This window comes from Macaca thibetana, chromosome 6 (genome assembly GCF_024542745.1).
Source record: "Macaca thibetana thibetana isolate TM-01 chromosome 6, ASM2454274v1, whole genome shotgun sequence".
NCBI lineage: Eukaryota > Metazoa > Chordata > Mammalia > Primates > Cercopithecidae > Macaca > Macaca thibetana.
Window position 1 is genome coordinate 102,657,667 of NC_065583.1, and position 14,963 is coordinate 102,672,629.

Below are 14,963 nucleotides of genomic sequence, written 5' to 3' on the forward strand. Positions count from 1 at the left end.
TAGCCTCCTGAGTTGCTGAGACTACAGGCATGCACCACCATGCTCAAATTATTATTATTAGTAATAGTGGCAGTACAGACCGGGTCTCAGTATGTTGCCCAAGCTTGTCTCAAACTCCTGGCTGGCCTTAAAGGATCTTCCCATCTTAGCCTCCCAAAGTGCTGGGATTATAGGCATAAGCCATTGTACCCGGCTTACTTGCTTGGTTTTAAGTCCACAAATTAGACATCATCATCATTCTATTTAGATTTTCTCATATTTACCATTTTCTTTACATATCATTGCTACTTCCATTCAGAGCTTCTGGGATCAAACCCTAGTTCCTGGCATTTTGGACTGGTTGATAGTCTCCAGGATATTCAGGCAGTGAAGTGCCTCCAAAAGAAAATGAGAAAAGAAAGGTCCTGGGAAATATGCCTCACCCCTACCCCTGCAGTGCTGCCGCTGCTGTCCCAGGACCATGGGCACCCCTGAGTATCTCCCTTCCACTCTCTCTGATCACTGTGTTTTATGGAGTAGAGGGGGACAATGACATCTTATAGAATACTAAAGTTAAATATGCTCAGTTTAAGGAGCTGTCATTTAGTCTGAGATCGTGTCTTTCCTACCTTTTTTGCTGTTAACTTTATTTTATAACATAATGGTGATTGTAGTTGAAGTTTGTTATTTTTGTTTTGTTTTAAATTAATTAATTAAGATTTGTTTTTATATTTCCTTACTTGGCAAATACAAAGTTGTGAATCACAACCCAGATTTTTTGAAATTGTGTTGGGTATTGAAATCCCAAACCACTGCTATAAACAGCTAGCTGTGAGTTTGGGGTGTGGACATTGGGACACCTGAAACCATGTCTTGGTTACGTCAAGAGCCTTATTGATTATTTAGATTATGTATGAATCCTGTGGTGTTAACAGTACTTTGCAACCTTTAGTACTTAGCTGAACTGTATTGGATCGGGAGTCCTCAATACGCCCTCAATGATTTACATTGTTTTTAGCTACTTCCGTAAGGCTGAGTCTAGCAAAATGACCTGGGTGCTTAATGTGCTCCCTACATACATCTGGTGATGTTTGTGCTCTCAATTTTTTAAGAACACTGCTTTGAGAGTCACAAAACCCAATATTCTACCAATAACTTACTATGTACCTTCATCATTTGTAAGAAGAGGGGGTTGAACTAAGCGATCTCCAAGTCACTGTTCTGCACAAATGTAGGTGGTGATTGTATTTGTGTGTACACGTTTTTTTAAAGCCTTAAAGAGATCTAGGTATTTCTCATGTGTTTATATTAAATCTAAGATCCATGTTGCAAATTTGGACGTGGAGGACATTAATTTTTCTGATGTAGGTTACTCTTTAAGAGGCACGTTGCACCTGTAATATTGGTGCCACCACTTTGGCAGATGCAGTTTCTTCATTTACTTGTAAGTGTTCAGTCTGAAGTCTACATAAGGTAACTTGAGTTCTCATTTCTCTGGTATAAAAAATGGTCATGTTTAAATAAGGCCACAATATTTATTTCAAGGGGTCCCAGAATCATTTTTTTTAAGTATCATCGTATGCTTGACACATAGACAAATGATGACTACTTGAAGATGCACCAGCCGTGATTGTGGAGACCTCCAAATTCATGACAGAGTTGTTAACTGGCAGGTTTGTTATTTCCTATAAGTACAAGGAAGGGAAGTGTTAAAATAACTCGTGCCCATTAGAGAGAGGAAATTAACATTCCCTTAAAAATTGTTTTCCAGTGAAGGAAGCCCATCCCCCAGAATGGAGCTGCTGCATAATATCGACCCGAACTTCGTGGACTCTTCGCCGTGTGAGTACCAGTGCATTGCTACTAGGTTAAATCTCATTGGCCCACCAAGGTGGTTTGATTACCTAGTGTGTCTCTAGCCTAGCTTTCTCTTTTTTCCTGGGTTGCTAGAAAGCTAAACAGTTCTTCAGGACACACCTTCCACTCATCTCAGAGGGCAGTGTGCTGTGAAAGGAACGCCAGCTTATGAAACAAGAAAGGTGAATTCTATTCTTGCTCTGCCACTTACTAGCCTTTAAGCCATTGAACTCTTCCTGCCCCAGCCTTCCCCATTTACAAAAGAACTCATGGCATCTCTGAGGCTCCTTCTCACTGTAGATGTCACATTGCTGCCCTGTTCTTACCTGAGAGCTCCAGAGCTGCCTGCCAGAAAACTCACAGTCCAATAAACCACAGTTGGGTTCCAGCGTAGTGTGAGCAACCACATTATCGGATTGGGACGGTCAGGTACTGCCCAACACCTGCTGGGTGTCACAGGTGTGACTTTCCTCGCAGTCCTGGAAGTGATTCCACTTGATCCTGCCTCCTGCCTAAATTAACCTGTAAAGAGCCCTACCATTTCCTTCAGGGCAGGCAGGCATGCATGTAGTGCTTCCGGATCACAATGGACTATAATAGGCCTGTATAAATACCGTGTGAGTGGCCCTAATGCCCTCAGCATAGTGAATTTGGACATAGAAAGCCTTAGCAATTAGACCCTTTGCCCAGCTTTCATCATAATGCTCATCTTGCAAACAGTGCCCTTCTATTCCCTTATTCATATGGGGGGCTCCCATCGCTCCTTTCTGGACATACTGCTGCCCCCTTAGTTCAGGCTCTCCTTACTTCTTTGTTTTTTCCAAACTGTATTATAGCTCGCCACAAAATATTCTTGCTCAGAGATTCCTGCTCAGAGAATTACCCCACAGTCATTCTAAATGTGTCACCGGGCACTCAGGTCCCACTTGCCCGGCCAGCCTCACTCCAGGTACTCCTTGTCATGTTCTCATCTCCTAGACACTTGTCATCTCCAGGCATGCAGGTCATCATACTGTCATGAATATGCTTTTCCCTATGCCTGAACCACGTTTTCCCTACCTCTCTACAGTCTCTCTCATCCCTTAAAAACCCGGCCCCATGCCCCCTCTGTGAATGCTTTCCAGAGCCCCAGAAGAAGCAGTCACTCCTTCCTGTGTGCGTGCGTCCCCATATACCATCCCTCACGTGTTCGTGTTTGTGCCTGCATTTCCAAGCTGAGAGCTCCTGGAAGTCAGCGTCTCTTGTATTTTTTTATCCTCATCAGTTAACACAAATACCGGGCGCTTGCTAGGCACTCAGTAATGATTGCTTGATGACTCAGTAGACAATTGGAGAGTTGAGATGCAATAAAGACCAAGCGGACACATTAAGACCTGGACAGGAAAGGGCCCTGAGACAGGCGAGAATGGCTACGTCATGGAGAAATTTCTATTTCTTTTGGAGTAAATCCATGTCATTGAGAGAGGCAAGGGGAAGGTTTGAGCCCTAAGGACTGTAAGAACAGTCTAGATTTGTGCTGTCCAGTATGGTAGCCACAGGCCACATGTGGCTGTTGGGTACTTAAAATGTGGCTAACTGTGGATTGAGATGTGCTGTGAGTAGAATGTGCACATCAGATTTTGAAGACTTAGTACACCTATGTATTATATGCATACAATATTATAGATTTATTATTTGGCGAAAGGATAATACTTTGGATATATTGATTTAAATATATTGTTAATGTTTTACTTGTCTCCTCTTCCTTTCTTAATGTGGCTAATAGAAAATTTAATTTTAATTAACTTACATATGTGACTTGCATTATATTTCTATTGGCCTAAAAACCTCTTCTAGAAGGTGCTAGAAAGTAAGTTGATCAGCTGAGCTGATCACAAAGCTGTGACTAGTTACTGTGAGGCTACATCAATGACTCCTAAACTTTTCTCTATCCCAGTACACCTAAGAGATACGTTTCAGTCATATCAAAATCTCTAAGGGTGGCTGGAAGAGAATACTAGGGAGGCAGGAATGGCTTTAAAACTTTCTGAGTAATTTAATGCACTGCAAAGCCCAGTATAACCTAGGTCTAGGGGATATGTGGAATATGCCACCCACATTATAATGGTTGTAAATGTCTTCACCTGTTAAATTCCACCTACAAATGAAAAACCTTAAGACCCCTCACTCACTAAGCTGTATTTTCATTTGGCATTTGAAGTAGGAGCTTGGGAACTATACTCCTATGTGATATGGTTGGGATTTGTGTCCCACCCAAATCTCATTTCGAATTGTATCCCCAATGCTGGAGGAGGGGCCCAGCGGGAGGTGACTGGATCATGGGCGTGGATTTCCCCCTTGCTGTTCAGGTGATATTGAGTGAGTTCTCATGAGATCTGGTTGTTTGAAAGTGTGTAGCACTTCCCGCTTCACACTCTTCCTCCTGCTCCAGCCATGTAGGACGTGCCTGCCTCCCCTTCTCCTTCTGCCATGATTATAAGTTCCTGAGGCCTCCCCAGCCGTGATTCCTGTAGAGTCTATGGAACCCTGAACCAATTAAACCTCTTTTCTTTATACCCAGTCTCAGGCAGTTCTTCATAACAATGCAAGGACAGACGAATACACTATCACCACAGCACTGCGTGCTCCAGGGTTCTTGGTGCAACTTGCTGTGCTTTCTCCTGTCTTACCTAAAGGGCCCTAGCAAAATAACAGCACAGGCAAAAGGTTTCTCCAGTGTAAAAGTTGGTAAGAGTGTGGAAATTAGAATAGAAAATTTTCTTAATCTTGCCACCCATAGATTGTAAGGACATTTACTTCTCTTGGACTCAGTTTCCTACATATTATGTGGAGGACTTATAAGACCCAGTACTGTGGCCCCAAATTTAGGGATCCTCTTTGGCCTTCTGCTGCTCTTTCTCCCCTCTCTGGAGCCCACCCAGGCCTTCATGTTGGCTTCCTCGCCAGCTTGGGACTCCTGCTCTGACTCCTGCAGATAACGAAGGACATTGTCGGCTCTTGCAAGGACGTAGAACCACTTCACTGTTGCTTCATACACACAGGGCGTTCTCTGCTATCTGCGCCTGCAGGTAGCAAGGTGCCACCCACCTCCTCACACATGGCAATCCCATGGGCCTTTTCTGCCCAGTTTTTATATTCACTTCACTCTACTGAGAGGCAGAAGCAGAAAAAAGAAGAGCTATCTTTGGGTGCCTGGTCCTTTTTAGGATGATGATACAAGCCCATTTCCTTTTCTATGCAATTCATTGATGAGGAAAAATTAAATCCAGCTATAAAAAACATGTACTTAGAGGACAGCTAAGTCTGGATATCATATTCATAGAGCACAGAGGCTTTTGTGGAGTAAAATCAGAAAGCAGCCAATCTCAGGTGTAAACTAAGGATTAAGAATGGAGTCAGTGTTATCACAGAAGCATTTCTGTGGTTTCTCACTCCAGCTCTTCTCAGATCATTGGTGCTTACTGCGGGAGAAGAAGGTAACGTTCCACCTCCACCTTCCCTAAAGCCACTTCGTCAGTTTCCTCACCTGTAGAGTAAAGAAGGAATTAAATGATCTGCAAGGTCCCTCTAGCTTCAGTGTTCTGTGGGTCTCTACATGAATGGGACCTCAAAGGAGCAAATCTGCTTACTCTGCTTCTCTCCTTTTTCTGCCTGCCAGAAGTAGTGTGTCCATTGATAAGCAGTGATGTTGCCAAAGGCATGGTCATAAATAGATGAACACAAGTGAAAATGCTAGACACATTATATGCACTAGAGGAATTTGAATTATTTTATGAGTTTCTTATTACTACATCCTGGCCACCTTTCTGATCTCTGTTCTAAAACATCAGCGTATCAATCTGCTTTTCTTTTTTTTTTTTTTTTTTTTTTTTTTTTTTTTGAGACAGTCTCGCTCTGCCGCTCAGGCTGGAGTGCAGTGGCCGGATCTCAGCTCACTGCAAGCTCCGCCTCCCGGGTTTACGCCATTCTCCTGCCTCAGCCTCCCGAGTAGCTGGGACTACGGGCGCCCGCTGCGTCGCCCGGCTAGTTTTTTGTATTTTTTAGTAGAGACGGGGTTTCACCCTGTTAGCCAGGATGATCTCGATCTCCTGACCTCGTGATCCGCCCGTCTCGGCCTCCCAAAGTGCTGGGATTACAGGCTTGAGCCACCGCGCCCGGCCTCAATCTGCTTTTCTATCTCCTCTTTCCCTTAGTGGGTCATCCTGGGGTTTGTTGACCAATGTCTCCTCTGATTCTGAATCATACAAATAGGCGTTAGGCACTTCCCAGGAGATTTCTGCCTTCTGCCTAGCAGCACATGCCCCCAGAAGCTGGCTTCTTGGATTTCAGCAGCTACACCTCCCCTGTCCCCTGCCAACACACATACCATGGGTATGTGACCATGAAAAAAGTCCTGACTCCACCAGCAGGATGGGCCTCTGGGCACCCCATAATTTGACTACTACCTTTTGGCTATTCTGAGTAATGCTGAGTAATGCTGCTACAAACGTGAGTGTACAAATACCTGTTTAAGCCCCTGCTTTTAATTCTTTCAGGTATATACCCAGAAGTGGGATTGCTGGATCCTATGATAATTCTATTTTTAATATTTTGAGTAATCACACAATGTTATTGTCCATAGAGGCTACACTATTTTGCTTTCCCATTGACAGTGAACAAGGGTTCCAATTTCTCTACATCCTCAATACTTCTTATTTTCCCCTCCCTCCCTCCCTTCCTTCCTTCCTTTTTCCACTATCTCTCCTTTTCTTTCTTTCTTTTATGTTTTAAACTGTAGTCATCCTCATCCTAATGGTGTAATTTATGTATGCATCCTTGAGACTTTATGCTTTACTGCAGAATGGTGAATCTCCTGCTCTACGAGAGATTTGGTGATCCCTGGTGTGTGTGCATGTTTCTCTGTGAATGTGTACGTGTATCAATATTTTGTGCCAATCTTTGAGTATTTTTACTGTTAGTATCCAAGCCACAACCTACCATGGGTATGTGACCATGAAAAAAGTCCTGACTCCACCAGCAGGACATTATGCTAAGCAAGTCACAAAAGGAAAAACCGTATGACTCCACTTACATAAGGTACCCAAAGTAGTCAGATTCATAGGGACAGAAAATAGAATGGCGGTTGTCCGGGGTTGTGGGGAGGGGAAAATGGGGCATGATTTTTGAGTGGGTGTAGAAATGGATGATAATGATGACAGCGCAACAACGTGAATGTATTTAATGCCACTGGACCATACAATTAAAAATGGTTAAGATGGTAAATTTTATGTTGTTTGTATTTTACCACAATTAAAACATATAAAAAATAAATAAAATGTAACTTTCCCTCCCTCCAAAAGTGAAGAGAAACTGTACAAGAATAGGGTCTCTATCTTTTTCATTTACTGCCATATGCACAGTAAGCGCTCCGTAGCACAGAACCTAACATTATAGTAAGTTGTTGGGTTAATATCAGTAAATATCTGCTAATGAATGATAAACAGATCAACCTGTCAAAGTCCTTGTTTTATTGTCTTATAGCCTTTCCTGAGCCTAAAAGTACCTCCAGATGGCCGCTTACACTCCTTTTAAACCCCAAACCTACCTTTTGTGCCTAAGTAAAAATAACTTAGAAGCTACAAGTCACTTATTAAGTTGTAATTGACATTATATACAGATGTTTGAAACTATTCATTCAGCTTCTAAGTGCCCACCCCCATCGCTCCCTGCATTGAAAAGACCGACCAGAAAAGATGATGTGGGATTTCCCTGCCCATCTTCATCCCTTTCTCCAGACCTCCTCAGTAGACAAACAGAGATTTATAAAGCCTTTGCCTCTGGCCTGGCTCGGCCTGACTTCCCTCTGAGTCTGGGGCTCTGCCTCTTCTTGCTGTTCTGAGTTCGGTTCTGCTCCTGTTTTCTGGGATGTTCCCTCCGAATGTTTCATCAGTCACTGGTTATCTCAGTGCCCCAACCCTGGCTCCACTTTTGTCCCCTTCCTCCCTCCCCTGCCTTCCAGCTTCATGACCAGTGTCAGATGTGTGGGATGTAATTGCTTTCCTGTGTGCTTTGAGGAGACTTTTTATTCATTTTTGAAGGTCTTGTTCTGAAGTAACCTTGGAAGTGCTTTGGTCTCTGTTCAGCTAGTACCCTTCTCTTTTCCTTTGTTCCCTTCTGAGAAAATGCCTGAGAATTATTTATTCCCCCATGTCGGTAAAATATTTCCTTGTAGCAGGCTGATCCATCTTTGTGCAGCAGCACAAAGTGGTCCGTGTAAGAAACCCGTGAGAGAGCCTGGGGAATAGCACCACTGAAGCTGATTCATGAGAAAGCCTGGAACCTCTGAAGTGGTGGGGAACAGCCATAATCCCAGGGTAGGCGTGAGGTCCTACAGGTCTGAATTCAGCTCTCCATGGTTCCAAGGGGAGCTCCAGCCCCAAATTCCACACTCCCCCAAGGTCCCAGCAAGCATGACTCAGACCACAAGGACAACGGCTTCCAGTGCATTATTTTGCCTGAGGAAAAACATATATACTTATGCTGCAGGTGCCGGGCTTGATCTTGGCTGTTCTGCAGTAATGGTCCTGCCCCATCTGAGACCACGACTCACTCTGGAAGTCAGACGTGGCATTCTGTGATGGCCAGAACACTGACACAGCCCATCATGTAACACAGGTGTATGTATTTAACACGTACGCACACACAGGAGACACAGAGATTCTGCTGGGAGAAGCTTGATTATAGATGAAGGGCAGTGACAGATGTTAGCATTTTCCACACCACCAAAGGCCAGCTCTTCAAAGTGATTCCGTACAGCTTTGTTACTATTTCATTTAAAGGCCCTCTTCTCTTTAAAGTTTCTAATGAGATGTTATTTCTGCTCATGATTATAGGGTGAAAGAACAGCCTTCTTCCCACCCTCTCCTCTCTTACACACACATTTTCTGTGGTGCAATTGCCAAATCCATGCTTGAGATCCAAGAGTCATCCAGGTTGGAATGCCTGGAGCTGCTCCCTGTTTCCTCCTCAGAGCGACATTCAAAGCCGTTTTCCAGTATTATGTTACCATTTCCAAGATTATTTATTCTGTAAATAAATAAATGATGATGGCCTGGGATGCATGAGGTGCTGCTATAAATACTCGAGATCAGTTAGGCTAAAGCCAAACCTAAAGGTCTGGCTAAAACCCAGTCTAGAAGAGTCTGGAAGAGGGCATGGACACAGCCTCTCCCCACCCTGCTGGAAGGCTGTCAGTGGCTCCCAGCTGTCCACCAGCAAGCCGTCCTACAACGTCCACCATTCAGCACCATTGCAATGCCCTCCTTCAGTCCTGTTTATCTCCCTTGTTGCCCTGCCCCTTCTGTAGAGTTCAGTGCACATTCCTACTCCTGCATGAAGCCCTCTCTGATTCTTTTGAACTTGAATCCCTTGAGTTTCTCTGGAGCTTCCCAGGACAGTGAGCTCTTGCTGCCTTATAGTGCAGTATTTATATTCACGTGTTTTCCCCATCCGGAGCTATAAGGAGAGCAAGACTTCATGTGTATAGTTCTCTCCGTATCTTATGTATAAAAGATAAATACATATTGAAAGAATACGTGCTAATAAATGAATAATTTATCATTAGCTGATTTGATTAGAATCAATCTAGTGAGAACAACAATAATTTCATATATCATTTTCAAGGCATTTTGATTTCTTTTTGGGCATATTAGAGAAGTAGTGGCACAGAGGCATCTTTCTTTCAGCCTGAAATTAGATATGAAGCAGAATTAAAAGAGTTAGCGGGAATGCATGGGGCTCATCCTGCTACAGATTGCTCAACATTACATAGAATGCCAGAGGCTAAGAGCCTGTTGGCAGTTTGTGCACTCTTTATAATCCAGGTGAAGAAACTGAGGCACCAGGTCATGCATGCTGTTAAATATCAGAGCTGGAACTCAGGGCTGTTCAGACCCAGCATGTACGTCATGTCCTCCTGATTTCGCAGGTCTCGTCGCTTTGTGTCCTACACTTGTCTTGTGGGAGAAGGGCACCCAGATCTGAGTTACAATCATCTCACCTATATAATAGCATGTTGATGGGACATGATTCATTTAAAGGAGCCTGGAAAAATGGGTCGAGTAGTGACATTAGCCTTGCTGGATTCACATGTAATCCGACTCTGCGGATGGTGGTAGCTTCTGCTTGTAGAGCTAGTCATGGAAGCCCTGCCAGTGACTTGTAGTCACTCCACTGGAGGGTGCTGTGGGGATGAGGGAGCCGAGTGTGGGGTGGGCAGTGTCACCTAGTAAAACAGGTAGAGTTTGGGGGTGCCAGAAAGCCCTGGGTTTTATTCAATACCAGCTCTGACTTATTTCCTGTGAGCCTGTGGGTGAGTTCTTCCAGCCATCTGTTTCATCACCTATAAGTTGGGAACGATTATAACAATATCTCCTGTAAATATGTCCAAACCACAGTGAACAACAATTACATTCTGGCTGCTAGGATTGGGGCAGGGTGGGAAAGTTGCACTTTTCCCTTTATGTATTTCTCCAATTTTAGTTTTGAATTATGAGCACATATGACTTCCTTAATCAGGAATAAAGCCATAAAGCTTTATTTGTGAAAACCAGCTCCAAGGAGGGTTCCGGCGAGCCTGGAATATCTGAAATCTGCGGGGTTCTTACAGAGTAGGAGTTGCTGCTTCCGTGCCTGCCTGTACTAGGTCAGAGCAGTTAGAATTTTGTGTCGTCTCTAGCTGCCAATATTTGTCTTTAGCAGCTCGTCAAATTTTCCTTGGTGTGGGTTGCTACATGCCCTCAATCACAGAGCCAAAACACAGATAGCTTTCTCCTTTTAAATTTTCAAAGGCTTCTAGTCTGCCCCCTCCGCTTTGGGGAGCACTAAAGTCTGTTTGGAAATGTGGCCTTTTTGATGCCAAAGGCGATCCCACAAGCCTCGTATCCCCTCCACCCCACTTCACACGGCACATCTCAAGGAGCACGCATGAAACCTTCACTGTTAACACTTGGTGCTGGCATCCTGGCTTTCATCCCGAGAAAATACATAAACCAAACCAAATCCACAGCACTTTAAAAACACTAATTAACTCTCACCACTGGCCTAGGCTACGCAGAAATGGCAAATCCCACTGCCCCAATCTTATGTTTGGAGAAATCAGGGTGAGCAACGTTTTCTAGGGCTTCTCTGAGCCAGATCACAGAAGCTGACCTGAAGGGCTTGACCTGGCCCCGCATCTGGAGTTAGGCCATTTGACCAAGGGCCAGCTGCCTCACCAGAGCCCTTCTCTACAGCACCACGTGGTTAACGTGGTTAGTGGCCCATAACTCCATTTGCACATCAGCTTTTATATTTTTTCCCCAGGGTCACTTTTATGCCAAACTGTCTCATTTCCAACTGACCATTTATTTATTTACTTACTTTTCTTTAATTCTGGTAGAGCCTAGAAATTTTAGCCATAGCTTCCAAGTGTAGCCTGTTAATTATAGTTGATTAAAGGTTCTATGCTGATTTTGAATTTGAACACAAAAGCAGTCTAACTTCCAAACAGTCCCTCTCAGGTCCAGTGGCTCTGCCCCTTCCATCTTCCACCCTGGAGCCTCCCCAGGTCTGGCAAAGATTTGAGGGTGTCCAGACACTTTTTTGCCTCTCCCAATCTGGACCAGTCATCCTCCTACCTCAGTTCCCCAGTCTTACCATCTGTAAGGATAAATATATCCACCTTTCTTGAAAGAGTCTACCATAAAATTCTGTAAAAACATAAAACCTCACAAAATTTTATGGAATATATCCAATGGAATTAAAATTTACAAAGTAAATCTACTTTGTTAATATTTATTGATCTTGTCAGAATTTTTTTAGGGGTTTTAGGGTGCTTGTGTATAAGGCTGAAATAAAACTTTTCAAAACATTTCTGGGAAGTTGTTGAAAACAGACTAAATGGCCTGTTTAGTAACCCATAATGTAAGATGTTAGTAATCAGGCATTTATAGACTGAAGTCTGTTACCTCTGGCAGCAAATACCTAGGGAATGAGTACATGGCCCCTGCTTCTAAAGAGTCTTTTGAATCAGAAGGAAACATATGCCCCGGAAAGGGTATTAACGCAGTTGTAAAATAAAGTAGAACAAATGATAAGTGATATAATGTAAGCAGTAAGGACAAATGAAGAAGTGACAGCATTTGGGAGTGATTAGGCAAGGTGTTCTCAAAAAGGATATCTTTAAATTTGTCCATTACTTCAACAACTTTGGTTTTATCTTTCTTGATTTTAATGTGAATGAAGGAAAAGAATATTTAACACTATTAGTTTTCTATCACTGATCAAACAAATTACCGTGAACTCAATGGCTTAAAACAACTGATACTTAACCATCACTCTATTTTCATATTTTTTGGATATTTTCAGTTCTATACGTCAGAAGTCTGACACAGGTCTCACTGGACTAAATCCAGGGTACCGACTGGCAGGGCTGCAGTCCCTTCCAAAGGCTGCAGGGGAGAACCCATTTCCTTGCCTTTTTCTGCTTCTAGAGGCTGCCTACATTCCTTGGCCCATGGCCTCCTTCCTCCATCTTCAAAGCCAGCAATGGAAGGTTGAGTCCTTTTCTGGCACATTCTTTGAACCTGGCTTCCATCATCTCATCTTCTCTGACCTGTTTTGCCTCCCTCTTCAACTTTTCTGGACTCTTGTGATAACATTGGGCCCACCTGGATAAATAATCTAGCATCACCTCCCTATTTGAAAGTCAGCTGATTAGCCATCTTAATTCCATCTGCAACCTGATTGCCCCTTTGCCGTGTAACCTAACATATTCACAGGTCCTGAGGATTGGGACAGGGACATCTTTAGAGGGCCATTATTCTGCTACCACAAATACCTGCTCTGTTGCCCTAGACTTTATGAAAAATACAACAAGTCGCTTATAACCTAGTTGGAGAGAACTAGAAAGTACAAAAAGTTAAAAGAAAATCAAATAACATTTGAAAGCTATGGTGGTAGAGACATTACAAGCTGTACTTAATTGTCAGATCATTTCCACAGAGTCTGATAGTTGCTATGAGAGTGAAGGAGAGCTAAACCACTCAGGCCCTCTTTCACCTGCGCTGAACCTCAAAGAGTTCCTGGGTGGAAAAGACCATCACAGGAAATAGAAAAGGCTGTGAGCAAAAGGTGTGTGAGCCTATCTGGGGGACAAAGGGGAGGCATGAAAGAAGAGGTGGGAAAGCTAAACAAGGACAGTATGGGCCACTAAGGAGATGGGATTTCATCCTGGATACAACAGGGAAGCTCCCTGTTTGCTTTTATACAAATAATAGATGGGGGAGTGGTGCAAGAAATTTTTAAAAATACAGAAAAGCTCAAAATTTCTTTTTTTTTTTTTTTTTTTGAGACGGAGTCTCGCTCTGTCGCCCAGGCTGGAGTGCAGGAAAAAAATCACCCTAAACCTATTATTCTGTAACCCAGAAATAAGCATTGTTAGTATTTTGGTGGGCTTTTTCTATTTCTATTTAGGGAGAGCTTTCAACATTTCACCGTTCAGTGTGATATTGGTCGCAGATTTTTTAATACTCTTTATCAGTATAAGAAAACTCCCTCCTATTTTTAGTTTGTAGAATTTTAAAAACAGCTATTGCTGTTGTCCACAGGAAAGTCCCTTTGTGTCTGCACTATTTTAATCCCAGAATAAAGAAAAATCTGCTAATTCCACAGGTGGTTATATAGATGCTGAGGTTTCAGCACTTCCTGTTTCACAGGAAACTCTCAGTGAAGTTAAAAAAAAAAAAATCAGAAATTGTGGGAGTTTATTTGTAGAGACTCTTGTTTTGCACTTAGGACTGTGGGTCCCAGAATTCTTTGGAATGACAGCCCTAGTCAAAGTCTAGCAGTTTCTCTCCCAATTACCCAAACAAAGGCTGGTTTAGGCACTGCCTGAAAGGATTTGATAGATGTAATCCAAGTCCCAAATCCTTAAGTGCCTCAGTCAAGAGGAAGTCCTGGGTGGGCCTGATTCAATCATATGGGTAAGGTATACATTTTCCTTTGTAGGCTGGTTTTTACTAAAAATTATGTAGCTGGATTATCCTTGGAGTCCATCTCAGCAAAGTGTTAGAATAATCTCAAGTATAAAGGCAGGAGGGGCTGGGCACAGTGGCTCATGCTTGTAATCCCAGCACTTTGGGAGGCTGAGGTGGGTGGATTGCATGAGGCCAGGAGCTCAAGACCAGCCTGGCCAACATGGCAAAACCCCATCTTTACTAAAAAATACAAAAAAGTAGCCAGGCATGGTGGCACACACCTGTAGTCCCAGCTACTAGGGAGGCTAAGGTGGGAGGATCGCTTGAACCGGGGAGGCAGAGGTTGCAGTGAGCTGAGAGTGCACCACTGCACTCCAGCCTGGGGGACAGAGCAAGACTCTGTCTCCAAAAAAAGGCAGGAGGAGTAGTTTATGTGAGATATTTATAACTAGTTTAGTGGTCTATGGATGAGAAGTGACTGGTATAGTGGGCTATCCTAGAAAGAGAGAATCATGTCTAGGTGGGCTCTATTTGATGGAGCCATTGATCTGGGGCCAGGTTTACAGTCTCTTGTCACTATCTGGACTCTGTTCTAGGTATGCAGCTGGCTGTGCCCCTATTAGGATGAACCCCCTGTAGGTGCCCTTTCCCTCTGGTATGCCGGGGATGCTCTGGGGCTTCCTGTCATAGGTGATTCCTAATGCTCCTGACCCATGGCAGCCAAAGAGGTTCCCTCTTGGAGGCTTCCATTCTGCCCTGTAACCTGCCCTTATTTTCAAGTTTGGAATGTTTGTAGAAGTCTGTTAGTATCTCTCTCACTTATTTTGGGGGCATCATACTGTTTTCCCAGCAAAGGAGCTTGCAGTCAGCTTTAGCGTCTTCCTTTAAAATGTGAGGGGTAACACCTGTGCTATTTGTCGTCTTTCCTAAATGCCTTCACAGAAGCAGTTTTGAACCAGAGAATATACACGATTAAGTATATATGAATACTTATTATTATAAGTATTATAATAATACTTAAAAGGAGTTGAGAGAAATCACATGGAGAGCAATAAAGAAAAGAAACTAACCATTGTTGACAGTGCAGTGTGTTCTAGGCACTGTGTAGCTACCCCCTGCCCCCAATACCTG

The 14,963-nt window shown here is 43.4% G+C and overlaps 1 protein-coding gene across 1 annotated transcript in view; it reads left to right on the forward strand.

The window, feature by feature from the left end:
- The window catches only part of ARSB (arylsulfatase B), a 194,276-nt gene that overhangs the window by 130,627 nt on the left and 48,686 nt on the right, over positions 1-14,963 (forward strand). The window contains exon 6 of the mRNA XM_050795673.1: positions 1,751-1,821. Within this exon, the coding sequence (XP_050651630.1) occupies positions 1,751-1,821 (71 nt within the window). The remainder of the gene's footprint in view (positions 1-1,750; positions 1,822-14,963) is intronic.